This window comes from Trachemys scripta, chromosome 10, assembly GCF_013100865.1.
Source record: "Trachemys scripta elegans isolate TJP31775 chromosome 10, CAS_Tse_1.0, whole genome shotgun sequence".
Classification (NCBI taxonomy): domain Eukaryota; kingdom Metazoa; phylum Chordata; order Testudines; family Emydidae; genus Trachemys; species Trachemys scripta.
The window spans coordinates 30,895,149-30,921,829 of NC_048307.1; the positions used below are offsets into that span (position 1 = coordinate 30,895,149).

Here is a 26,681-nt window from a genome sequence, read left to right on the forward strand (position 1 = left end):
AGTTAACATTTCAAATGCACAAGAGCCCAGAAATAAAAATGTGAACATTCCCCCAAATGACATCACACCCCATCCCCAATCTCACAGCAACTCAAACCTACCTAGCTGGGGGCTTTTAAAGGAATCTCATGATTCCTGGCATCAAATGTGTAAATATTTCTTTATTTGAAGTGGCTGTCAGCTCCCATTACTTTCAACAGGAATTAATCCACACTGCCTTCTGTCACAATGGCGGCCATTTCCTACAGCCTTTGCATGGGGAAGTGAGGCTGATCGTAATAAAGGTGCATCAAGGTGGGTGAGGTAATAATTTTTATTGGACCAACCTCTGTTGGTGAGAGAGACAAGCTTTTGAGCCCCACAGAGCTCTTCTTCAGGGCTGGGAAACGTACTCCCAGCGTCATAGCAAAATGCCAGGCAGAAGAAATTGTTTAGCACAAGCAGTTAGCACATATTCTAAGGCAGAGATTCTCCATCATTTTTTGGTTGACGGCCCCCTTTTCAAATGCAGTGTTAATCACGGACCCCCAACAGAGAAAGTGACTGACAGAAGTATGTGTGTACTTCATATAAACACGTATCGTTAGCTTTAAGAGTACTCTTACACTGTAAGAGTACTTACAGTGAGATGGGTGTGCCTGTTTCTTACTGCAGAGTCTGTCTATCCTTGGTGTGATGATTGACAAGCAAATGTGTAAATCATTCTCCACTTCCAGGCAGAACCTGAACTTCGTCTTCCTAGCTGTCATGGCAGAGAATGATGCTTCACATATATATGTTGTTGGGAAAGGTAGCAACACTTCCATTGCTTCTGTAACTAAAATTGGGTACTCTGCAGCAATGTTGGCCGAAATTTGGCCCAAAGTGGCAAGGAATCTGTGCCTGCAACTTAATTTTCAGTGTGTGGTCACAGAATAGTTCGAGCAGCTCCTGGTCTGCTTTTCCACTCAAACAGCATGACATAGCAAGAGTTGAGAATGGATCCCAAACCCAATCATATTCCTCCAGGTTTATATTTTTAAAGTAAACACTGACATACTCTTCCAAAGTTGAAAGATGAGCAACGATCCTGTCTCTCACACAGTCAATTGTCATGCTGTTAGTACCGAGAAAATCTGTCAGTAGCGGAAACACAGATTCCACTAGTTTGCCAAATCTCTACTTTCTTCTGAAATGCTGCAGTCTTGTCACTCACCTCAAGTATGGTTGTATTGCCCCCTTGTGTGGACGGGTTCAGCACATTCAACAAGTTAAAAATGTCACGATCCATATCAGGTCACAAAAATTTGCAGCGGTCTTGGGATTGTGCACAGAAAGCAAACCCAGCAGCTCTTTGTGAAGCTCAAAAACTCTTTCCAATATTCTGCTGTGAGATAGCAAATGCACTTGTGCATGAAACAATAAATTTGTCATATCATGCACCCATTTCTAAACACAGCTTTGCAAAAACATTATGAATTCAAAGGCCAGGACTTTATAAAATTCACAACTGTCACAGCTACATTTAGCACATCATGTAATTTGGGTTCCATTCTCTTTGATGCAAGGGATTGGCAATGCAACGTACAGTGTGTTACAATTACCTGTGGGTTTATGGCTTGTATTCTTGCTACAACACCACTCCTATTGCCTGTCATAGCAGCAACACCATCTGTGCAAACAGCAATGCACTCTCCCAGTTCAGCGATTCAGCTTTAATGAAATCGTCCAATAATTTGAATATTTCCTGACCTGTTGTCTGTTCTGGTAACTCCTGACAAAAAAGAAAATCTTCCAAAATGTCCCCCAGCCAAACATAATGAATAAAAACTAATAACTGTGCTGCATTACCAACATCAGCTGTCTCATCAAGCTGAATTGCAAACTATTCGCATGTACGTAGCCTTTCAATTAGCTGTCATTTGAAAGCTCGTCAATTCTCCTACTAACTGTATTGTTAGAAAGTGGTATGGCCTTAAGTTTCTTTGCTGCATCTTCACTTATCATCATGTTGCACATTCTACAATAGCTGGAAGAATCAGGTCTTCTCCAGTGCTATGGGAATTTTTACTCTTTGCAATCTGAAGCTCTGTTAAGAAAGATCCTTTCAGAGCCTTTTCCGGAACTGATGTTACTTTTGTCATTTGAGTTTTCTGTTGATTGTATTCTTTTGAAAAAAGTCTGTGGATTTACCTTTATACTGAAGGTGACTTGTTGTGAAGTGTCGTTTCAACTTTGCAGGTTTCATTGCTTCGTTTTATAGGATTTGTAAGCATACAACGCATTGCGGTCATCCATCACTAAATTCCATAAAGCCAAAATCAATATAACTTTTGTCAAACTTTCTGTTCTTCATTTGTTTCTTACTACTTGACTGTTCATTATCCATGGCTTCAGCACAACTAGCAGTACTAGTATGAGGACATTTTAAAAATGTATCTATTTTCAATGTAATTTGCTCACACACTGTAAAAATATATTCCACTTCCACCCGCCAAAGACATCTCAGTCATCAAAAAAATGGACGGCATTTCTGCTTTGCTATCGCAAAGCCGTCCGATTTTTTATATTGATGCTTATGTAGTGTATTATGGCGTTGTTCATGCACCACGGAATATGTTGTGTACACAGCAATAGTAGATTTGCTGCTTTTAATCAGTAGGCAGTGCAGACATGAGGGGAGATTTTTTAAAAACTTTTTGTAATATTTTGCGGCCCCCGCCCTGTGCAGTCTCTAGGGTCCCCTTGGTGTCCGTGGACCCCAGTTTGAGAACTGCTGCACTAGCGGACCAGTCAAGGCACAGTGGCCTGCAGTCATAGGTCAAAAAGAGGGGGCGAGTGGGTTACAAGATGTTGTAATAATAGAGGTGGACACCAATGCCCATGGTTTTCAATGAGACTGAAGCCAGGCTGTAGTCAGGAAAGATGGCTGTCACTGTGTTCTACAGCTTGAGGGCTGGACAGGAAACCATGAGGAAACAGGAATGTGGGGCAAGAAAGGAGGTTGAGGGGGTGCAGGGGACATGGGGAGAGCGGAGTGACTAAGGGGTGCAGGAGGATGTAGGGGCAGGAGGGAGCCTAAGGCGGTGCAAGGGGATGTGCCCAACTTCACCCCCAACTCCTCTTCCAAAGAAAGGGTGCCAAAATAGAAGTTCATCCCGAGCAGCATTTTCCCTAAGGCCGGCCCTAGGACTGAGACAACATTAGAGGGCTTGATTGTTCAGCAGCTGAAGAGCTGCATTAAATCACAGATCAAACAGAACACTGAGTTCAGCAAAAAAAAGTAATTAATAATTTAACAGCCAGATGCACAGGCAGGAGGGCACTGGGACGGGGGCTTGTGGAGGCTATAGCAACCCCAAAATTTGCCTGAGCCCACCTGGGAGCTACCCCTCCCAGCGCAAAGCTCAAACGTTCTGCAAAAGTAAGGGTGGCATAGTATGGCATTGCTGCCCTTACTTCTGCAGTTCTGCACTAATGCTGGTGGCGATGCTGCCTTCAGAGCTGGGCGCCCAGCCAGCAGCTGCTGCTGCGCTTCAGCTGCCCAGATCTGAAGGCAGCGCCTACCACCAGCGGCAGCACAGAAGTAATGGGGCACTAAGTCTGCTGTGAAAAGTGGCAGTGAGAAAGTTTCCCCCTCCCCCCTCACTTTGATAAAAATGTGTTTTAGTCTTAATTTAAAAACAGGGAGAAAAAATTAATTAATTTTAAACAATAGGGTGTAACAGGCCGGACTCACCCGGCGGTGCCTCCTGCTGGTTGTCCTTGGGGAATTAGCTCTTTCAGCGCCCTGGAGCGCCCCCTGCAGGCTGGTGATCTGCCTTGCCACTGGCCCCATGTCCCTCCCAGGACCCCGGTGCCCCTTTCTCTGGGTGCTGCCCCCTGGCAGTACCTCCACAGTTCTGGGTCTCCCCCTCCCAGGGGAACCCCCACCCACTACCCCCACTTTGCCTCAGTCTTGGCTACTGCCCAGTCTCCATCTAGCCCCCATTCACTAGGGCAGACTGCAGTATCAGCCATTCATCACAGGCAAAGGGGTTCGGAGCTGCTGCCTCTGCCTACCCGTGGGTTGCCCCCTGCAACCCAGTACCTAATAGGCCTTATGCTAGGCCGCAGCCTGGGGCTTTCCAGGCTGGAGCTCCCCGGCTCCTCTGCCTTCCCCCAGCTCTGCTCCACTGAGGTACTCTGTCTCTAGCTCCCTGCAGCCAGGCCCATCTCCCTCTACAGATAGAGAGACACTATTTGCTTAAGCTCCTGGCTCAAGCCTTTATAGGGCCAGCTGGGCCCTGATTGGGGTGTGGCCCCAGCTGAGCCTGCTTCCTCCTAATCAGCCCAGGCGTCGTGTCCTTCCTCAGCCCTCCTCCAGGGCTGTTTTAAGCCGTTCCAGGCAGGAGCGGATGACCATCCCGCTACATAGGGTTATAAATGTAGCATTTAAAATAGTGTTAAATATAAAAAATGTGTCAGATCTGGGTGAACTGCCAATGGCATGCAAAGGCACCCCCTATGACTCATGGCCAGGCGCTCCTCATTACTGGTTCTTCTCTCCCCTGAACCTGCTGCTGTTCACCGAGTCTGCAGTGTGTGTGTGGCAGCAGTCACCAAGGGAAATCTGCACAAGGCAATGCTGGCGGAATCAGCTTAAACTCCCAATGGAATACTCATGTGGATAGTGGCGGGGAGAACCGGGGTATTGCCATGGGGAACAGCTGGTACCCAGCTCGTTGTCATCCTGTACCTGCACAGCCCAAATGAAGTGTATCTGGAGGGACGCACAGTCAGGAGGGCTGGCTAGAAAACAAGTCTCCAGGTGTTACAACACTCAGCTTAACTTTCAGGTACCCTACCAGCTAGTAGAACCCACAGGCCCAAGGTAGGTGCCTGGGCTCCCCGGACAATGCCTGGGGAGAGTTAGGGGCCTAAAAAAGGGAGTCAAAGGAACCAGCCCGCTGAGCGGGGAGTGTCCTACACTAGCCTGGAGGAAATGCTGAGGGAGTAGAGCCTCAAAGGGACTTAGGTGCCTGGATCCAGGCTGGAGGGAGGCACCTCTCTCCACTCAGCAGTCTCAGCCATGACCCCTCTCCTGGAGTGGGATGCCTAAGCCAGACCAGCCCATTTCTCAGGTGGTGCCCCCCATCGCCCTTACCCAATAGCCCAGCAGTCAGTGTGCTCACATGGGAGAGCCAGATTCAAATCCCCACTCTGCTGATGTGGAGCAGTGATCTGAATTGCAGTCCCTGCTATGCCAGGAGAGGGCCCTAACAACTGAGCTATTGGGCGTTCTGGACGGGCGGGGTTGGGAGTTTCAGATGTCCTGGGGAGTTAGGTGCCCAGCTCCCATCCTGTACCAATGGGATTTGGGTGCCTGAAGTCCCTTTGTCTCCAATGAAAAGCCCCTCCCAGAGCTCCTTCTGCTGATGCTGCCCCATTGTGACTAGGGGAGCAGAACGCACAGACTCTACCCCTGGGTAGCTCACATGGTGTGTGTGGTGGGGGCAGGGTCCTGGACTCATGCCCTGCTGCCCCTTGGGAAGGCAGGATGAATCCCAAAACAATATGGTTCTGGTAATATCAATATTTTAACTCAGGATTGGATGTTTTCTGATCGATCTGCTCCATGGGTGATTGTGGGGCAGCTCTCTGGCCTGCCTTATGCAGGAGGTCAGGCTAGATGGTCGCAGTGGTCCCTTCTGGCCTTGGAAGCCATTAATAGCTACATGATGGGTCAAGGTTTTATTCCGATCTGTGGTGGCCCTGGGACCGGCCATCCTCTCCTTTCTCTGAGCAGTGTTTAGTCAGGCCAGGGTGCCCTTCCCCATGGCTCTGGGACAACAGCTGTGTGTCAATTCGCTTGGCAAAGGTCATGTTGGATGGCACAGAACCAGGTACATGGGCAGGGTCTGATCTTATGAGTCCAGAAATGGACTGACTCAACCAGACTCAATCTGTATCTTTTACAAGATGTCTTGGGCCTGGTTTCCTGAGGTGCTGAGTCCTTGCTGCAGCCACTGCCTTTTCCGGGAGCTGTGGGTGCCTGGCCCTTGAATAGCTCACTCTAGAGATCGAAACATATGGGACAGGATGTTCAGAAGCTCCAAGCAACCGCAGTTCCATTGACTAGAACTGGAGCCAGAACTCCTCAGCACTTCTGAACTCAGGCGCAGGGACTAAAAAGATTTGCAGTCTCCTTGGGAATCTTTACTCCTATCAGAGTTGCCATTTCTCATATTGCATTTCTGCTATAGATGTGTTTTCAATCAAAGCACGTCTAAGGGTATTAATTCCAGTTAGGAGATGATAGGAGGTGGATTTCTAAGCCCCTTTAGAAGATGAACAGTGGATTAGGTGTATAGAAAAAATGCAATCTCCTTTAAGGACAACAGATTTTTTTGAGCTTCCATATAAATGCTTTCTTAGATGCTTTATGTCCCTAGATAGTTATTCTAAAATTGATCCTTAAACTCTATCAGAGAGCTCTAAACACAAAATTCAAGGCCGGATTAATACAGTCTATTGTGTTGTCCTCAGAGAAATTTTGAAATGATGACAACATTTACTAGCAATGCTTTATCATAAATGTCAAATTAGGCTCAGCAGACTATATCATGGGGAAATGGGCAGGTTGCAGGGTTTATCTTCATCCACCACCACAGTTGCTTAAACCAGGCTGTATGGTAGAAAACTGTACCACTATGGATTTCAAATACGACTCCTACACTGGGTTTTTGAAGCCTTTAAAAGTAGTTGTTTGTGAGGAGTAGAATTGTACATGTAATGGAAAAGAGGAGGAATTTTTGCAGCCTGCCTCTTTTAGTGGAAGCTTTTGCCTTCTTTTTCAGATTGCTGTTAGCAGAGGAATACAATCAGAAACTGTTTAATGTTTATGATCATTTAGAACTGTAGATTATTCACAAGAGGGGACTAGAACAGGGAAGATGATTATTTTGTCATTGCGGTAAGGAATATTTCAGCAATGACTTTTGGCTGGCGATGTCTGCATGGTGGGAGGGCCCCGCAGTTGGTTCAGTGGTTCCCAGATCCCAAGTCACATAGCCACGGATTTCTCACTATGCCCCAACCCCTTTTGGGGAGGCAGGAATTAACCCCAAAAATAAAAGATGCAGTTAATAATAAGAGAACACTTTTATCTGCACCAAGACAAGCCTCTATCAGTATGGAGGATGATTCAAAGGAGGGTCCCCCCAGCAAAGGTACAATGTGCCCAGCACCTAAATATACAGGTTAATGCTTTCTAAAGCCACTAAACCCCAATAGCCCCAGTCTCTCAGTCCCAAGTAGGGTACGTCCTCCCACCGCCCCAGGTGGCAGTGCTGAATACAGTGCAATCTTGGAGTCTTGAGTCCTGGGCTCTGCTTTGCTGGCAGGCAGTTCATGCTCCCTGGACAGAACAGGACTCTCTAAGGTCTAGGCTGCTTGGCTGCTGCCACGCTCCAGGTTCAGGTTGCATTTGGCTGGCTCCTTCCAGCTACAGAAAACAACGTGCAACCCTGAGCCACAAGCTGCATGGGACACCAAGGGCACTGACTACCCCCCTGACCCACCCAGGGCAGCAAGGGCACCGAGTACCCACCTTGTCCATCCAAGACACTGAGCTCCCACCACACCCAGGCCACCAAGGGCACTATGCACTCGCTGTGCCTGGGCCACCACCTGCCCACTCCTCCGTGGACATTAAGGGCTCTCCCTCTCCCTGTAACTGTCCGGCCAAGTAGCTATGGGATATTGGGTTGGTTCCAGGCCGAGCTCCTGTCCTTGTGTGATGTGACATCGCTCCCTTCCCATGCGACTCAGGTGGCCTGCAGCCAACCCATCTCCACTTGGACAAAGCTCCCGGCTGTGGCTGCACAGTGACATCTCTCCCTTCCAATAAGAGGCAGGCCAGCATCAGCCATTCCAAGTAGGATTCCCTCCCCGGCCCTACTGAGTCACAGCTCAGGATGGGATTTTTCTGGGGCGTTCTGCTCTGCCCTAGATGGCATGTTCTAGTTTCTCCACTTTTCTTTCCTTTCACAGGGACCCCTTTTGTGTTTCCTTTCTAAAGAGCTAAGCTGGATGTGCCGTGTGCGTGAGCGCACCTTTCTGTTCATTATCTCAGCTGCACTAAGCCAGTACAAAGGGTTTGTTCATTTTGAACTTGGAGATTAGGCCCTGGTCCAGCAAGGCCCCCAAGAATGTGCATAGTCCTTTTGAAATTGAGGGGAATGAAGCACATGCTCAAGTGCTTTGCCGGATCATGGCTGTGATGCTGGCAGACCAGGTATTAGCTCATGCCAAGGTCCCAGGCCTCACTGAACACTTACAAATGCATAGCTGGAAACCAGTCTTACTTCCCTGTGTGTTAGCATCATCAAAATAGAGATTAGATGTTTTGCTGATAATAATGTGTCTAGTGTTTAGGCTTTATATTGATCTCACTTATAACCTCCACAGCCCATGGTGTAAGTTGTATTGAGTGTTTGCATTGTAAACCTCTGTAATTTTGTAACTCACCAAACAGGAAAAGAAGCATTAGTTAAGATAAAGTTACAAGATGGACCACTGAAGGCAAATGAAATATTGTGTAGCCTCAAAGGAGAGAGGCCCCATTGATTGCATTCCTAACTCTCTCCAGGAAGGAAAGGCCTGCACATGAACTTATCCCATCAGTTTGGACTCCAGAGTGAAGAACATAAAAATCCCTGACAAGGAGAAACTTTTATGCTGTCTTGACTGTGATGGGCAAAGATTCCTAAACATAAGCAAAGAGATCCCCATGCTACCTGGCATGCTTATCCCTGAACGACATTCTGAAGTGACAGATTATTACAACTCTGTCACCTTTTGAATCACAGACTGAAACTCATTTGTGCTTATCTGTTGCCTGCTTTAACCCGTAAATAACTCTCTCCTTTCTTTTTCATAGTTAATACATTCTTAGTTAGTTTACTATAGGATTGGCTATGAGCTTTGTGTTTGGTGTGAGATTTAAGGGACAAATTGACCTGGGGTAAGTGACTGATCTCTTGGGACTGAGAGTAACCTGAATATTGTGTGATCTTTGGTGGACCTGACCTTTTATCACATAGTCCTGCTTGCCTGGGTGGCAGGCTAAACTGCAGAGCCCAAGAGGACTGTCTGTGACTGCATGGTAAGACTGTTACAGTGATCCAAGAGTTCACATTTGTTACTGGGCTGGTGAAATCGATCTATAGCACACACCAGCTTGGGGTCTCTGCCCTGCTTTTTGACAGTCTGCCCTGAGGTTGGCACAATTTGCCCTGAGGTTGGGTCGTCAGCTGTTCCAGACAGCATGACAGTGGCCTTAGAAACCTGAGGCTAGATTCTGTCCTGCACGTAATGCACAAGGGAGTGTAAGGGTGGCGAGGCATCAGGCAGCTGTATCTGGCTCCCTGGGTCTGGAGTCGCAGTTGATCTGGCCCTGTCTGCCCAGAAGCTGCTCTAACTTAGTCAGGGACATAGAACAGCTGAGAATTAGCAGAGTGGGGCTGCATTTTGCCCCACCTCCTCCCCTGCCCCCAACACCACCCCTCTTCCTTGGACATGCTGGGCTGGGGGTTTCTAAGATGTGCAGTTACAACTAGATTCCGGTCCCCTCCCCGTCCTGAGCTGAGCAATAGCAGGGGCTTGAACCTGCCACGATACTGGTGACATGAGTCAGTGCAGCCCCTCCACTGCTAGCTTGCCAGTCGCCTCCCCTGCCACTGCATCTGGGAACCACGATGAAGTGCAAGGACACTGCCGAGAAAGAGTCAAGGGTCAGGGCATAAATAGTCAAGGATGACATCACAATGCTGCACCAGGCTGTCCACACTGGCCTACAGGAAGGAAAGTATTCTCCCCCAGCAGGAGCCATGGTCTCTGAGCAGAGAATGTCACAGGTCCTTGCCCTGCCAGGAATGGGGACAAGGCCTGATCTCGCCTTAGAGGTGATGATTTGACCACAACAGTGGCATATTTGCAATACCCGACTATGGCACGGCCCAGACACGAGCGGGTATTGCATACCTTATATAAGTGGAGCCAGAGACCACCAGGAGGTCCATAATAACCCAAGCCAATGAACTAGAACTGTCATCTGCAAGGTCTGCCAGGACAACAAAGTCCCCCAGCCAATCTAACTCTGACACCAGCTGGGATAGCGGCTTGTGGAGCTGCTTGTGGCCAGAATTCCCACAATAACTTTATGCCAGGACTCACCTGTTATGGTACCCCGCTGAATCCATTGCAATGAGGAGAGAGGTTCTGCCTTTTGCAGGAATGACTTCTTCAGGCATGGGGGAGGACTGCATTTCAGCCATTCACCCGTCCATTCAGCTGCCCATCCATATGACCTCGCCCTAGCATTAGTCAGTGTTTATTTGTCTGCTGCCTGGCTTCTGGATTCCCCAACAAAGGTCTCCGTATATTAAGTCATTGAGAAGACAGGAAATGTTGATATGCTGGGTATGATTCTCACAGTGGCTGCTTTTTTGTAAAACTGCTTCCTCAGAGACCAATTTGGGGAAATATGGCACAAAAGAGATAGGTGAATCATGGGTGTAATACGCAAGGGCGATGGGTCTTGTACTGACATATCAACTCTTAGCACAGGTCCGGAAAGGGGAGTGAATATTTGCTTGCTTGTCTTTTTCAGGGCAGCGCAACACCCAGCTCTAAACGTTACTAAAGTGAGAAGGACCAGGAGTGGCCACAATGCTCAGAAAACATCCCCATGTTCTACATCAAGCTCCTCCAGCGATACATCAACCAATGCCTCGCTTTCATCAGAGCCTGTCAGCCAGACCTCCATGGGGCAGAACCCAACCATGCTGGAAGTTGGTCACGTCACTCAATTGGCCCCAAGAATAACATCAAGACCTAGAACATTGGAGCAAATGAATCCAAAACTAGTGACATCAGGTTCCAGCCCAACCAATCCAAGGCCAAATACATCATCTCATTCCGCCAGCCTCAGGCCTAATCTAACATCCAGCTCAGCCAATCCACAGCAAGACCCAGAATCCCAGGCAGGACTCAATCTGACCTCCTCATATTCCTGTTGTCCTCACACAGCACAAACTCTACAAGCCTCACCATCAGACCACACAATGATTCCAAGCAGGAAAAGCACAAGGCCTAAAGTGACAGCAAACCCCAGTGATAGCTCGCAATCTGCTGGCTACTCCAATTCTGGGTTCACACCTACAGGAAGGAATCTTGAACCGACTCATGAAGATCCCCTTTGCAAAAGGTATGCGTCCGGGTAACATGTTTAGTTCAGACAGGCACTAGGGGTCCCATCCTGGAGGTCACTAATTCATTTTATTCTTTTTTTTAAATAACTGAGTAAACAGTTAGCACACAGAGTTATACCAGTGAATGATGTAAACATGGCGTACCAGAGATATTCATGGTCCCTTGTTACACTGATAGTTGGGAGTCAAACTGGTATTTGGTTCAATAAATCAGTTTGTAATCAAGCAGCAGACAGACCCACAGGTGAGCTATTTTCTATACTGTGCTTGGGATGGCCTCATTACACACAAGTGGTTAGGATGGTTCCTGAGTGCAGCGCTGGGAAGTTGCACTCAATGTGGGTTGGTATTTTCATTTGGGGTCAAGGCTGCACACCTATTGGGCTTCCTCCTCCTAGGTGCTGTGAGCAATTTGTCTGTGAATTTAAACAGTTGCTTATACTGTATTTAAACTGCAAACACTGCAACGCTCCATTCATTGAAAAGCCCACACTTTACAAGTCATGGATGTTACAGTTTCAGGGTACCTGCACCCTGTCCACTCCAGGAGTGCCCAGTCAGGTCTCAGGCCTCCAGCCAACTCCTGTGTCTGAGCAGAGACCCATATCCCACTCCCTTCTGACTGGGGGTTTGAAAGTTGCTCAGCTCCCTGCCATACACTGAGATATCCCCAGCCAGCCAGGCTGCCTAATGGCCAGCACCTGTACTGTGCTTCTCTCCAAGGGCTATGGCCTGTGTGTGCTAGCGGGTACAAGTGACCACATGACTCTATCAAAGGAAGCACATTTATTATAAGGACACAAGCATCACAGAGAAAACATGCCAAAAACAATACAAGGATTTTAATGCTCACTACACATACCAGGAATAATCCACTATCCACATGGGCACTCTGGTTTGCCAAGGTCTTTCCAGTCCTTCCACAACGCTTGGGACCACCCTGGGACCAAGGGGCCTATCCATTTGCTGAAGCAAGAGGAAGGTTGTGAGCTTTTTATACCAAAAGCTTTGATTTACGTAGTCTTTGGAAAACCCAGTTTGACCCAGTGAATGCAAGCCACCCCTGGAGGTGGTACCTCTGGAGTTTACTCACCTTGGTCACCCCCCACTGTTTTTAGTTCCTGGAGGAGCTATGGTAATCCTCCCCCAGGGAGTAGAACACAATCCTATATAGAGTATCACAAATGTAATACAATGGTCCCCAAAGATACTGCATAGGGCTGCCATATCGGTCACATCTCCCCCATAAAGAAGTTGATGTAATGAGGGCACACAACTGGTATGCTAAGGGGCCCCTGCCAATACCTTTTCTCTTTTCAAATTTCAATAATTCAGATCGTAAACAGTCTTCCCCACAGCCCAGTTCCTTGTCTGTGTCCCACCTCCTCAGAGATTGGGGCCTGGGGACTGCTGTGGCCTAACCTCAGCTTCTCTGGGGGGAGGAGGGAGAGTATTAACCCCCACCCCCCACTGTGTTGGCCTTTGGTTCCCTACACACTAAGACAAGGTGAGCAGCAGTTCTTCCCCCCACTCCACCCTGCTCAGGGTCCTTTACATTTTCACAGCCCATCAGGCAGCCATAACCTGGAGGAAGACGTTCCCCCATATTCCTGGCTGTAGTTACTTCTGTCATCTCGCAAGCCCTTTTATTTGGGCATTTCCCACCCTTGGGTAGGTGTCATAGATTTGGCAGTGCTCTACAATGGCCTCAGCTGGAGACACGGCCATCACTGTGCTCAACATTGCCTCAGGTTCCCTCAGGGCAGAGAGTTATTTCCCTGGTCTGGGCCTCAGGACTCAGAGAATTTACCTTTGGACTCATCACTGCCATGGAACAGGTGGCTGTTTCTCTCTCATACACACGACCCCAGGTATCTGGTTACATACGCGGGGCAGTGATTGCTCTTGATTTCTCAGCAAAGGACATTTAGTGAGCAGCAGCGATAACTCAGTCATGCTGCATTTTCTGCATGTTTTGTGGTGTAACATAGGCCCTGATCCTGCAGATACAGGAGAAACTTTATTCACGTAGCTAAAGTTTCTTACATGTTAATTGTTTGCCGGATCAGGCTGCTTAAAGGAAGCTGTAGCAAACTTAGCTCCTGATTCAAATCCCACTGAAGTCAATGGGAGGAGTTCTAGCACATTGTCATGGCAAAATCATTCCCTATGCCATGCTAACCGCAGCACAGCAACTCTCCTAACCGGTGGTGTTACCAAGGGCCAGATTTGCCAAAGAGCCAGGACCAGCACCTGCAACTGGAGTCAGGTTATCAAGTGCTTAGCTCCCCTCAGATCCCAGCGTGACACTAATGGCCAGATTCTCAAGAACTCATCGCCCAGGATGCACGCAACATGCTGAGTGCTTCTGAAAATGTGGTTCTTCATGACAAAGCAGCATCTTTATCCAGAAAAGCAGAAGGCTAAAACACTGCTTATCTGCTTGTGCACCATAGCTAAGGGAACATTGCTACTGGAATTTTAATCTGGGCATTTCCTGACTGCAATTTTTAAGTGTGCAATGATCACATTTCATTAATGCAGGTTTTTGACAGTTAATTTCCAAGGAATTTTTGTGAAAGATAAAAAGTTGGTGATTATTAATATCCACATTTTAGTGTCTATGGGGTTTATTTTTAAATGTATTTTAACTCCTCCCATGCTCATTCTATGCTCCAGCCAGTTCACATTATTTAACACACACACACACACACACACACAAACCAACAAATAGTTCAGGTATGCAGATATCCAGCTATGAAATAGAAGCTCCCGACCAGTGCTCTAAACTCCAGTAGAGCTTCCCTACAGATTTTCCAAAAGGCTTTGTAGATCATACCTTGGGGTGAGGTGATCGGGGCTGGGAAAAGTCTAGTTCCCAGCTCTGCTGCTTCCCTAATGTGACTGCATAATCTCCTGTCAGTCCCTTTATATTGGTTTGGCTGCATCCACACTGGGAAAAAATAGAAATGTAGGGCCAATTCCTGACTCAGCATTCAGACGACAAGGAGCCTGGTCCTAGGTGGCCCAATTGGGTTCTGTGCCCACAGGTTCTAGCTAGATCCTTTGGCGGAAGGCCCCTTTAGCTGCACCACAGCCACCCAGCCTGCTGGAGGCAGACTATGGCTCTAAACATGGTCGGTAGTGTTGTGATGGGAGAGTGACCTCAGTGAGTGGTGGGGTTATCCCAATCTGAGTGATAGCTGAGAGACTTCCCACCACCTACCACGCCAGCCCGACCATCCTCCAAATTGGTCAGGCCAGCACAGAGGCCCCTACTCAAGAGCAAATGGCTGATATATCCTTTAAGAGCTGTCCCTTAATTTGTTTAAATGCTAAAAACACAGAATTTGCAGGATGCAGCCAAATAGCGGAGGCCTTAAAATCACAGCACTGGCCTCTTTCTTTGCACCCCAGGCTTTTAGATTTTCTCCTGTTGCTGCATTCAGGAAATACTTGATGCTTTTCCTCCAAGTCGTGCCAGCCGGAGCCCCCCTCTCAGCATGTGCAATGCTGTCACAAAGAGGGAAGGACCCCACTGAGCACTATCAGAAACTTAGCTCAGTGAGTTTGCCCAGAAGTGATTTGGCAGTAACTGTGGTACTTTCCCCCAAACCCAGCAAAGCAGAAGCTCCTTATTAAGGACAATCTCTGGGCCTGGCTATAAAACTCCACCCTTGGGATAAGCACCGTTGGAATTTTTTACAATAGGAAAATGTATTTCTTCCCCACCAACTACAGTGATCAAGGGGGGCAGAATTGCCCTGGCTATGCCTCTTCCCATCTTTGATTTCCACCCCACCTTGCGCCCTCTGTGCCAGGACTATTTGCCACTTGTGTCTTTGTGCTTATGTGTCAGGCACTGTGTTGGCCCACATACCAAGGATGGAACCAGGGACCTCCATAGCTATACATGTGAATTGCTGCAGCTTGAGGCAACCCTGCCAGCTGACCGCTTTAACAGACTCACCTCCTCTGGGGATCAAGCACAGAGGACGTGTAATGCACACTGATCAGTGGGCTATCTTTGCCCTCCAGTTCGAGGTAGCTGGTACAAAAGGCCCAGAGTGCAACATTGAATCTGGCCTATAGTGTGTACTTCCATAGCCTGATCGTGCAGTTGACCTGCTGTAATGACCTAATTCTGGCTACATCCCCAGGCCTTCTGTGTGCTACCCTAGCCACAGTGTGGATTGCCCATAGCTCCATGCAACTCCTCAATTAGCAACCACAGCGTGCATGGCTTCAGGCCCTAGCCCCAGCCCCAACATGCAGCTATGCCCATGTAGGAAACCCCCCATGACTGTATTCCCAGCCCCAATATGCATTGTTCCCCCCTACACCCTGTGTGCACTGCCACAGCCCAGATGTGAGCAATCCTCCAAAGTACTGCTCGTGCTGTTGCTGACATATAGTGCTGGATGCCCTGCCTTTCTGCTGGCATGTCCCCTTACGTCAGCCCCTACTCCACTCACAAACCACCCTCCCAAGTTCTTTCTACCCCGGCCCCACTTATGCGGTGACCCCCCAGATCTGGTGGATAGCTCCCTCAGGACATACCTTTTGGAGGGTCAGAGGGAGTCTCACTAGGATGGTGCCCAAGCTCCACTAATGACAAAATTCAAGCATTTAGCTACAGCTCTGAATGGCCCCAGACTGAGGGTATTTGGGGCTGGCCCCTGTGCAGAGTCCTCAAATCCTGTACTGATCCCGCCCAGCAGCTAATTTTGAATTAACACTGACAGTCCTTTGACTCCCACCTTATATCTATTAACATCTCTTTCAGCAGGAGATTTGTAACCCTGAAGGAATTCCAAGCCATGGAGAGAGAACTGGATGATGTAAAAGAAGAACTGAAATGCCTGAAGTGGAAGGTGAGACATATTGGTGAGACTGTGCCGCCTCGCGCAGAAGACAGCAAGCGTTACAATGGCTATACCCTGACTGAGCTTAAGGCAATGGTGCAGTTTGAAAATGACCCTTACAAAGCGGCACACAAAATCCTAACTGCTCTCTTCAGTGATGTGTACTTGCTGCAGCACTCTGTCACTGAACAGGCCTGCAATTCGAACTCAGGCCCCATGCCCAAGATAGACCCGGAGCTGTACATGGTGTACTGTAACATTCTGAAAAGCCTATTCCCTGGAATCAGCAGCCAAACCTTGAGAGAAAAGACACAGCATGTGCAGAAACGAATCCAGAAAGAAGTCCAATAAAACCAAGCAAATCCAGCATCTACAGAGGCCCAGGAACCCTGCATTCTGTACAGATTTCAGAGCACTGAATTGTGACATTGTATGTTACCTCTATCTGCAAATGCTTGGTGAACTCTGAGTCTGTCACGTTACCTTTTCCTGAGGAGACAGGCCAGGAAGACTTTCTGTGCAGCTTCACATTTGAAAGAAAATGTCCCCTTAGAACTTCTTTCGACATATTGATGTTCCCTTGGTTCCAGCAGCAGCAAATGCTGCCAAAATAAGCCAAAGCCGGCACTGTGTGTGAGGGAAAGGGCCTCCTCTCATGGCTCCATGGAACACGGCTCTCATCTGGATCCCAGCACCCAGCTAGTTTCTATTTTCTATAGTGCATCATTCATTAAATCGCATCAATTGTTAAAAAACTGTGCCTCTTTTGTGTCTCAAAATACATCAAATACCAAGTCAACCAGCCACTGTAGTCTAAAATTGTACTCTTGCCATGGGTTGGGCCAGGGGTATCTCAGTGACCACGGTAGCTGTCAGCCCCATAAAAAGATCCCGGTGAAAGGTGTATAGGTCAGCAAGGAACTGCCCCTGGCCTGTGTATTTCCCAATTTCGGATGTAATGATCAGCTGTTTGACAGGGCAGTAGATCACCACAGTTAACGACTGTGCATTTTCTATGTACGACCATGGCCTTTCTGTGGCCAGCACCTTCCTTAATTGCTGCTGCTTACGCCTATCATCCATGTCATCTGTTCCACTCATATAGTGACCCATCACCCTTGTATCCAGGTCAAAGGCATCCCTGAAATTAGTTGGATTTTTAGATGACTGCAAACGCATTTGAGGTGCTTTTTGACTCACGATCACTACTGCCACCGCTACCTGAGAGCATGAGAGTTCAGGGCTAGATGACATTTAGTGTGACATTCTGCTCCCAATTTACTGGACTCATACCATTCTGCTTCCAGGACACCAAATATGTAGGAGCACCCTCCAAAATACGTAGCAGGGGTGGGGTTGCCACTCATCCCATATTTCACTGGACAGTCTGTACACTGAAAGGGCCATCTCACATGTTGCACTGTCATGATTTCTGGAGTGTCCCACTCCAAAGACCCGCTGCCAAAGCACCTAGGAGACCATGAGCTCTGCTCTCACCTTTTCTACAAATTATTGCTACCATTTCTGGGCACTTCTCAACCCTCATTATTACCAAGGCCTCATATCCCTACGCTAGGAATTATTCCCCTCATTTTACAAATCAAGTAACTGAGAAGCTGCAGAAGGTCCCAGCTCTTGCAAAGCTGGGAACAGAATCCATAGCCCAGCTATGGCAGAGCCAACCAAGTTAGTACAGTTAGTCACCCTGCTTTTCAGAGTGTGCTGTGCTGTACTGTTGATTTGCACTGCTCCACACGTTCAACCACACTCCCCTCACGGGGACAAGTGTCCTGATACCCAGCTTGCCACTGCTATCTTAACATGGCATGTATTAAATGGATTAAAAGCTGGCAAACTGAGGGGTCTGAAAATGTAAATATAGTAGAACAGGTGTGTTTTTAGTGGGGGCCTGCAGAGATTGGTTCTTGGCCCTGTGCTATTTTACATTTTTGTTAATGACCTGGAAGAAAACATGAAATCGTCACCGATAAAGTTTGCAGCTGACACAAAAATTTGGGGACTGGAAAATAATGAAGCGGACATGTCACTGATATGGAGTGAGCTGGATTGCTTGGTAAGCTGCATGCAAGTAAAAATGTGTGTTTTAATAGGGGTAAATGTATCTATCTAGGAACAAAGAATGTAGGCCATATTTACAGGATGGGAAACTCTATCTGAGTAGCCAGGACTCAGGAAAATATTTGGGGATCATGGTGGATAATTAGCTGCACATGAGCTTCCGGTGCAACACTGTGGCCAAAAGGGCTAATACAATGCATAAACAGGAGAAGCAGAGAGGTAATTTTACCTCTGTATCTGGGACTCATGTGATAGCTGCTGGAATACTGCATCCAGTTCTGGTGTCCATAATTCAAGAAGAAAGGTTGTTGATAAATTGGAGAGGGTGCAGAGAATGACTAAAGAATTAGAAAACATGCTTTATAGCTTCAAGGAGCTCAATCTATTTAGCTTAACAAAGAGAAGATTAAGGGGTGACTTGATTATAGGCTACAAGTACCCACATGGGAAACAAATATTTAATAATGGGCTCTTCAATCTAGCATAGAAAGGTCTAACACAATCCAATGGCTGGAAGTTGAAGCTAGATACATTCAAACTGGAAATAAAACATACATTTTTAACAGTGAGAGTAATTAACCATTGGAACAATTAACCAAAGCTCTTGGTCGATTCTCCATCACTGACAATTTTAAATCAAGACTGGATGTTTTTCTAAAAGACCTGCTCTAGGAATTATTTCAAAGAAGTTCTATGGCCTGTGTTATGCAAGAGGTCAGACTAGATGATCACAATGGACCCTTCTGGTCTCAGAATCTATGAATCTTGTAAATAGTTGTGTAAGGTGCTGGAAGGTCTGTGTCAAATGCATTCAGTTACACCTTTGGCTCAAGGGATAATGATCAGAGAGTCCTATCTTCAAACCCTGATGCCCCATTTGGAAAAACGCAGCATGTGCTCATGTAACTAAAGAGCGTATTGTAATGTATATGCACCACGGCACTTGCCTATCTCCAGATTGCGGCCCCTTTTCTTCTCACGTGTTCATTTTGGTCACCCCATCCAAGAACCCACACACTCCAGAGATACCTTGCGAACCTACCCCTGGCCTTGACCTAGCTGGCCATGCACCAGTTCAAGGGAGGAAGTTCAGCCATGCGGAGGCTCTCTATGAGTATAGGGCCATTTGCCTTGCTCTTGTCTGTTCTAAGTCCAGGCAGAACTCCACTGGGCAGTGACCATCAACTCCTTGGTCAACTTTTCTCTGGGGTCTCTGCATGGCACCCCCGCTAGCTCCCTGCTTCTGCACCTTTGACCTCAGCTCTGGCCTCATAGTTTTGCTTTGCCTCTTTTAGTTGAGCAGTATCTGTGTGGCCCCCTCTCCTTTCCTGGGAGGAAGGCCACTGTTCTTCTCTGCAGTGGGGATCCACCTCTCTCCACAGAGGTCAAACAGGCCACCACCTTTCATCAGCAACACATTGGCTGAAACTTATGGTTACACTCAAATTATTCGCAGTTGTATAAATTAGCTCATTAAAATCTGTATAAAACGTTACATGTGGCACTGCACAAAACTGGGCAGCTGTCCCCCCTCCCTGCCAAGCAGTAGCAAGTGTTGAGGGCTTGCTGGTTGGTTCTTCCATAAGGAGAGGTCCCCGACCAAGGGAGGGGGCAACTGACAGAGTGAGCACAGGGGAGTTGGGCACCGAGGGCAGCAGGCTTCTGACTTTCATTGCTAAGGGTACATCTACACTACCGGGGGGAGTCGATTTAAGATGCGCAAATTCAGCTACGTGAATAGCGTAGCTGAATTCGACGTATTGCAGCCGACTTACCCCGTTGTGAGGACGGCGGCAAAATCGACTTCTGTGGCTTTTTGTCGGCGGCGCTTACTACCACCTCCGCTGGTGGAGTTAGAGCGCCGATTCGGGGATCGATTGTCGCGTCCCGATGGGACGCGATAAATCGATCCCCGAGAGGTCGATTTCTACCCGCCGATTCAGGCGGGTAGTATAGACCTAGCCTAAGGGACAATTAGGCTAATTAAAAGCTTTTGCCCTAAATGCTTCAACCGACCACTTAAAAGGTATACTGTAGCTCTAGTTGGTGCTTAAACTCCCTCTGATTGTGAAGGTAGCGGACCAGCAGCGGACTAGCCAAGGGGGGCACTGCCCAGTTACTGCAGAATGTCTGACTATGGCCACGTGGTGTCTGTGTGTGCCCAGGGCCAGCAGCTCGTGGCCCTCGACACTCACATGCAGTGTCGGCAGGCCAGAGCTGCTGAATTGGATGAGCAGAGCGAGACAGAACTGCTTTCAGAAACAACATTAGGAACATTGTGGAAAGGGCCCAAATCAGAACCGATTCTCCTGCCCTCTAGTTGATGAATCCAGTCTCAGGAGAGAAGGGCGCTGAGGTGGTATGGAGGGCCACACGCCGCTTAGATGCAACCCACCTGCTGACTGAGATAGAGAAAGCAGACAACTCCTCACTTGCTGAAGGGGTTGCAACAGTGGGTAGAGTAAGACAGGCTGTGCTGATGTGATTAGATCACCTGGAATATAAACAGCTGGTACGCAGTAACTGAGAGAATGCTCTGGTGTCTTGCCTGCTAGGAGCAAAGGTGGCAGATATTATGAGTCACCTCACATCCCCCTGTTCTCGCATTATGCTAGAGTTAAGAGAAGCTCCCAGTGTCCCTTCTCAAGCGTAGTCGATATTTTATACTGTGACAGGTTGGGTCACAGAAACCCCCTTGGGACTGCTACTTGATGTGCTGAGACTACCTCTGAGCCCATTTTCCCTGGCAGCTTGGGACTTCAGAACCCTGCCTTGTTGAGCCAGACATGCCAGTCTGCTCCAACACAGACCCAGGGTCTGAACCATGTCCCCCCAAAACTGCAGACTTTACCTAAAAACCACTTAGCAGGTATTCCTGTCTCCAGTACCCAGATACCCAGTTCCCAAAGGGATCCAAACCCCAAATAAATCCGTTTTACGCTGTATAAAGCTTATAAATGGTAAACTCATAAATTATCTGCCCTCTATAACACTGATAGAGAGATATGCACAGCTGTTTTCTCCCCCAGGAGTTAATTACTTACTCTGGGTTAATTTATAAGCAAGAAGTGATTTTATTAAATATAAAAAGTAGGATTTAAGTGGTTCCAAGTAATAACAGACAAAACAAAATAAGTTACCAAGCAAAATAAAATAAAACACGCAAGTCTAAGCCTAATACAGTAGGAAACTGAATACAGATTAAAATCTCACCCTCAGAGATGTTCCAATAAGCTTTTTTAACCAACTGGACTCCTTCCTAGTCTGGGTCCAATCCTTTCCCCTGGTACAGTCCTTGTTAGCTCAGGTGGTAGCTAGGGGATTTCTCATGACTGCTGCTCCATTTTTCTGTTCCACCCCCTTATATACCTTTGGTACAAGGCGAGAATCTTTTGTCTCTTTGGGTCCCCCCATTCCTTCTAAATGGAAAAGCTCCAGGTTTAAGATGGATTCCAATACCAGGTGACATGGTCACATGTCCTGTGAGACCCCAAGCCTTCATTCTTCCCAGCCTGACTCACAGGAAGGCTTGCAAGTAAACAGAGCTATTTACAACCAATTGTCCTAGTTGATGGGAGCCATCAATATTCTAAACCACCATTAATGGCCCACACTTTGCATAACTACAATAGGACCTCAGAGTTATATTTTATATTCCTAGTTTCAGATACAAGAGTGATACATTCATACAAATAGGATGACCACACTCAGTAGATTATAAGCTTTGTAATGATACCTTACAAGAGACTGTTTTCATGAAGCATATTCCAGTTACATTATATTCACACTCATTAGCATATTTTCATAAAATCATATGGAGTGCAACGTCACATATACAATTTGATCAAACTTTCCTAAGGGCCTATAGCAGATGTTGTGCTGGAGATGCTCTAACCAGATTCTGTTTGGAGGTACTTGTCTCCCAGAGGTTAAGTAAGATGGGTGTTACCCACACATCACCAATCCAACACAGGGGTAGTTATTCATGATGATGATGATTACCATGAGCACTAACAACCACTAAAATTAAGATTGCCTAACACTATGATTTACAACCCTTTAGTTACAACTGCTTATCATTTTTTTCTACGTTTTAACTATGTGGACAGTTATTTTCCATGTTTGGTCTCTGCATTGGCTTGAATTTCTTTTGCTTTTTCTAAGTTTCTACCCAAAACATTATGCCCAGATTTGGCCAAGTTATAAGCCCCCCCTTCGCCACACACACACAACTTCCCCCCTCCCTCCCCCAGCACCACCATTTGCACATTCTCAGTAGAGCTTGTTACAAACTTGTTACTAAACTCTGAACATTCCATCTACAGCAAGCAAGTTCCCTGGGCCTGCTGAGTCTCCTGAAATAGCCACCTAGACCAGAGCAGTCCCTCCAGATGGGCCACAGATAAAATCACTTCTCCTGCTGCTGCCTTAACCCATCAACATATCCTTTTGCCTAAAGGCAGGTGCACTGGACTGGGAGCCAGGAGACCCTATGTTCAAGTTCCACTTCTTCTCTTAGTGATGTTACTAATTCTCTGTACGTCACAGCCCTTACTAAGCAAAGAGTCATACTCCTCTCCTATAAGGGAGACAAGTATCAAGGCTTCCCATGGTAAAGAAGGAAAAAATGAACCATTGTACAAGTGGTGGGAATAGCACTCAAATCATAGATTCATAGAATTGTACGGTTAGAAGTGACCGTAAGAGTAATCTAGTCCAGTGGTTTCCAAATTGTGGGTTGCGAGCCAGTACTGGGTTGCAGAATGTAAGGCACTGGGTTGCAGCGGCTCTGGTCAGCACTGCCAACCGGGCCATTAAAAGTCCCGTCGGCAGTGCTGCCTGGCTAAGGCAGGCTAGTTCCTACCTGTTCCAACGCTGCGCTGCACCCTGGAAGCGGCCAGCAGCAGGTCTGGCTCCTAGGCAGGGGGGCACGGGGCTCCGCGCACTGATCCCATCCTGAGCACTGGCTCCGCACTCCTATTGGTCGGTTCCCAGCCAATGGAAGCTGTGGGGGAGCGGTGTCTGCGGGTGAGAGGAGCCGGACCTGCTGCTGGCCGCTTCCGGAGCGCAGCACGGTCCGTAGTGACAGGACAAGGAGGAAGTCTGCCTTAGCACCCCCACTGCACCGCTGACCAAGAGCCGCCCAAGGTAAGTCCGAGCCACAATCCCCTGCCCCAGCCCTGAGCCTCCCCCCAAACCTGGAGCCACCTCCTGCACCCCAACCCCCTCATCCCTGGTACCACCCCAGAGCCTGCACCCCAAGCCCAGAGCCTTGACACCCTCCCGCATCCCAACTCCCCGCCCCAGCCCAGAGCTCCCTCCCATACCCTGAACCCCTATACAGCAATAGATTTGGGGTAACGATTAGAGCTGGCTGGACAATGTGTTTTTTTCCCCACAGAAAATCTGGGTTTATTTTATCAAAGAAATGAACATTGACATTTTTCAGGTTTTGATCAATACTTTTCAGCTTTGAGGTTTTCAGATTTCTGACAGAAAAACTGAAAACGTTAAAGGAAAGGCAACATTTTGCATGACAAATTTTGTTTAATTAAATTTCCATAAAAAAAAAAAGTTCCAACAGAAAATGTTCAACCAGCCCTGGTAATTCTCAATCAATGAGACCAGCTGGGTGGTCAGCCTGTGCCCTGCAGCCCCTCCCCCATAGGCCCTCCTTTTGCATGACATTCACAGTATTGACATCCCCAAGTGTTCAAAAATTACAGATCAGCTCCCCAAAATCTGGTTACTCATTGCCTTAAAATCATTCCTTGCCTTCGGGTGCTGGGTCTTTCGGAGCCACACTATCACATCTTTCTGCATGAGGGCTAGAAACTCACATTTGCTCGTGTTTTTAATGGAAGCTGAGCTTCATCCTAATCACATGACTCCAAATATCATGAGATTCATGATACATCAGGCAAGGCGGCCACACTGCAGTCACTTGCTTTGAACTTCAGGGCAAGTACAGCCCACGCACCTGGGTACACTCTGACATTTGCTCCATTCTGCATGAAGCCTGCTGGGAAGTTTGTCTTTCAGTGCCAAGAATCTGCACATTCTCTGCTGGGTTTATGAGCTGACTTATTAAGTCCAAGTTTATCAGCAATACAACATCAGTTGGGCTGTCTCTGTTCCCAGTCAATCTAGGACTCGGTTCAAAACAAGCTTCAAGGAAATGGACATTTCACTCTTTCATCTCCACATCAGTAACTACCCATTGCCTTTATTTAGTTCTCATTTCACTTATGAGCTTAATTTGCTTCATCTGCTCACTTATAAACATGCCCCTGATGCACCACTTTGGCCAGCCAGTTCTTCTATGACACAATGTCATTGGGCTCAGTTCAGGGCCCTACTGTGGGGCTTAGCAAATAGCTAAGCAGCTGCACCACTCCACCGGGAGGGCTTGGACCAAGCATACCAGTGCCCTGGGGGCCTGAAAAGCCTGCTGCCTCCAGTGCAGCCACCTCCTCCGCAGGCTGGTGCAGTGGGGGGGGGGTGTGGCACCGTGGGGCACCAGGCAACCCAAAGGTGCACTGACAGAGCAATCCATGCACTCCTTGGATGGCAACTATGGCAGGTCCTTGTGAGGGTTGTGCATGCTCCTTCTGTCTCCACCCCCTCACCACACACACGTGTGACATGTCCTCCACAGAACATGAGTGCAGGGAAATGTGTCACTTGGCTTCAGATAGAATGGAAATAAATTCTATCACCTCTTGCTTTGTAACCAAAGGATCAGTCACATACGATTTCAAATAAAAGAACAAATATTCATGATACTCTGTGGTCGCGGGGGTGTTTTTAGCAACAGAATTTCCCATTAGATCATCCCCTTGCCATTTCAAGGTGGTTGGATTTTTTTCCCCCTCCAAATCAATAAGCAATTTTAAATGGATACAGAATTGAACAGAATAAAATTTAATGAATCCCTCTGTACAAGTGGCATTAAACTGCATATGTGGTAGTTACCACTCCTGTCTGCAGAATTATAACAATCAGTGTTGTTCTTAGCAGCTTTCTACTAATAAAGCATTTGCTACCAAAATTTCCTCTCGGTTAAATTTCATAAGAAATGCTTGTTTTACTTAGTGCTCTGGAACCCTCTCATAAATATTTTAATGTAGTATCTTTGATGCATATTTTTATAGTTAATCCATCTTTCACACAAAGATTATAAAAGCAGGATTCCCTTTTTTACACACTAACCGTGACCTGTAGCTTAACACAAAGGGTCTATGTCGTCTTCTGGGAAGCATGACAAATCTATTAAGCAACGCGGTGAAACCCATTTTTTTTTAGGTCTCTGTGTCCCCATCAGGTTGGTTTTTTTCCTGACCTCTCAGCCCTTCCCACGGTCTTAGCTGCTCTCTCACTCTGCTAGTGCAGCCTGCTTCTGTGCTGGGGGGTGAGAAATGCAGACCCTCCTGTGACGAAGTTGGGGTTTTTTGTAGTGTTTTACAGGAATAGTCTGTATGTGTGTGTCTCAGTTTCCCTGGATGCTGCATGTTTAACAAGGAGGTGGGAGAGGGTTTGTTGATACAGAGGACCAGGTGTGACCTTGCCTAGCAGCTGGGACCCCCGGACGATGGCCTGGAGATGGGGACCCTAGAGACAGGTGAACTGGTGACCAAGAGGCCCAGCCCAGCTTGGCAGTCAGCCGGTTCTGGCCAGTGGGAGGACAAAGGCCTGAGGAGAGAGCATCCCGGTGACCTGACCAGCCAGTGGGATAAAAAGGACAGAAGAGAGGAGCCCCAGCGACCTGTTTACCTGGGACCGAAGACAAAGTACAGGGGAGGAGCTGTTGGGGGAAATGATATAGGATGATCAGCTGGAAGGAGGGGGCTTCTGGACGGGGGAGAGAGAGCAGCCAGAGTCCACCTGGATGCAGGAGAGACCTAGATGTACTGTGCTGAGGGTTGCTAGGCCCTAGGGCCCAGGGAATTTCCTGTACTGGGTTCAGATGCTCAATAAACCCTTCTGTTTTACGCCGGCTGAGAGTCACTCCGGTCTCGAGATCAGGGTTGCATTATTCCCTCTGGGAATGGAGGCTCTGGAGGCCCAGAGCGAGGGGACTCCCTGAGGGGGCCCACAGCGAGAGACAGGAGTGCTGAAGGCTCAGATAGGTGCAGTTCCAGGAGGTGGAGGGGCCTACGGCTTAACCCCCGGGAGAGAGTGAACCCCCAAGAAGGGCTTTCACACTGAAGGGGGTTTCTCCCAGGGACCGTACAGAGCCAAGAGAGAGCACAGGTCCTGTGAGTCCGGGACACCTCCCCTCTCACTCATGCTCTTCCTTCTCTCCCCCCGTCCTCTCTTCAGGTCTAACACAATGCCATGTTGTGGCGCAGGCAGGAGCATGGTCTGACTTCCAAAGGAGGAAACCACGGAGTGACCCAGCACAGTCAGCGCTTCTTCCAGGTGTACCTACTGACACCTCCAGTTAATGTTTCCAGCACCTGCCAGTGTAAACCAGAGCTTTCTTCTTTTCTGGTGACTCCAT

General features: G+C 47.8%; 1 protein-coding gene across 3 annotated transcripts in view; it reads left to right on the plus strand.

Annotated features, from left to right (window-relative positions):
• GSG1L (GSG1 like) overlaps positions 1–16,854 on the plus strand; it is a 115,592-nt gene extending 98,738 nt beyond the window's left edge. Inside the window, exons 7-8 of one of the 3 annotated variants that reach the window (XM_034784544.1) lie at positions 10,634–11,230; positions 16,021–16,854. In XM_034784544.1, coding sequence (XP_034640435.1) covers positions 10,634–10,656 — 23 coding nt within the window. In that variant the 3' untranslated portion in view covers positions 10,657–11,230; positions 16,021–16,854. Of the gene's footprint in view, positions 1–10,263; positions 11,231–16,020 lie in introns of those variants that run through there. The other 2 variants (XM_034784541.1, XM_034784540.1) reach the window with 2 other exon arrangements.
• The last annotated feature ends 9,827 nt before the right edge of the window (positions 16,855–26,681 follow it).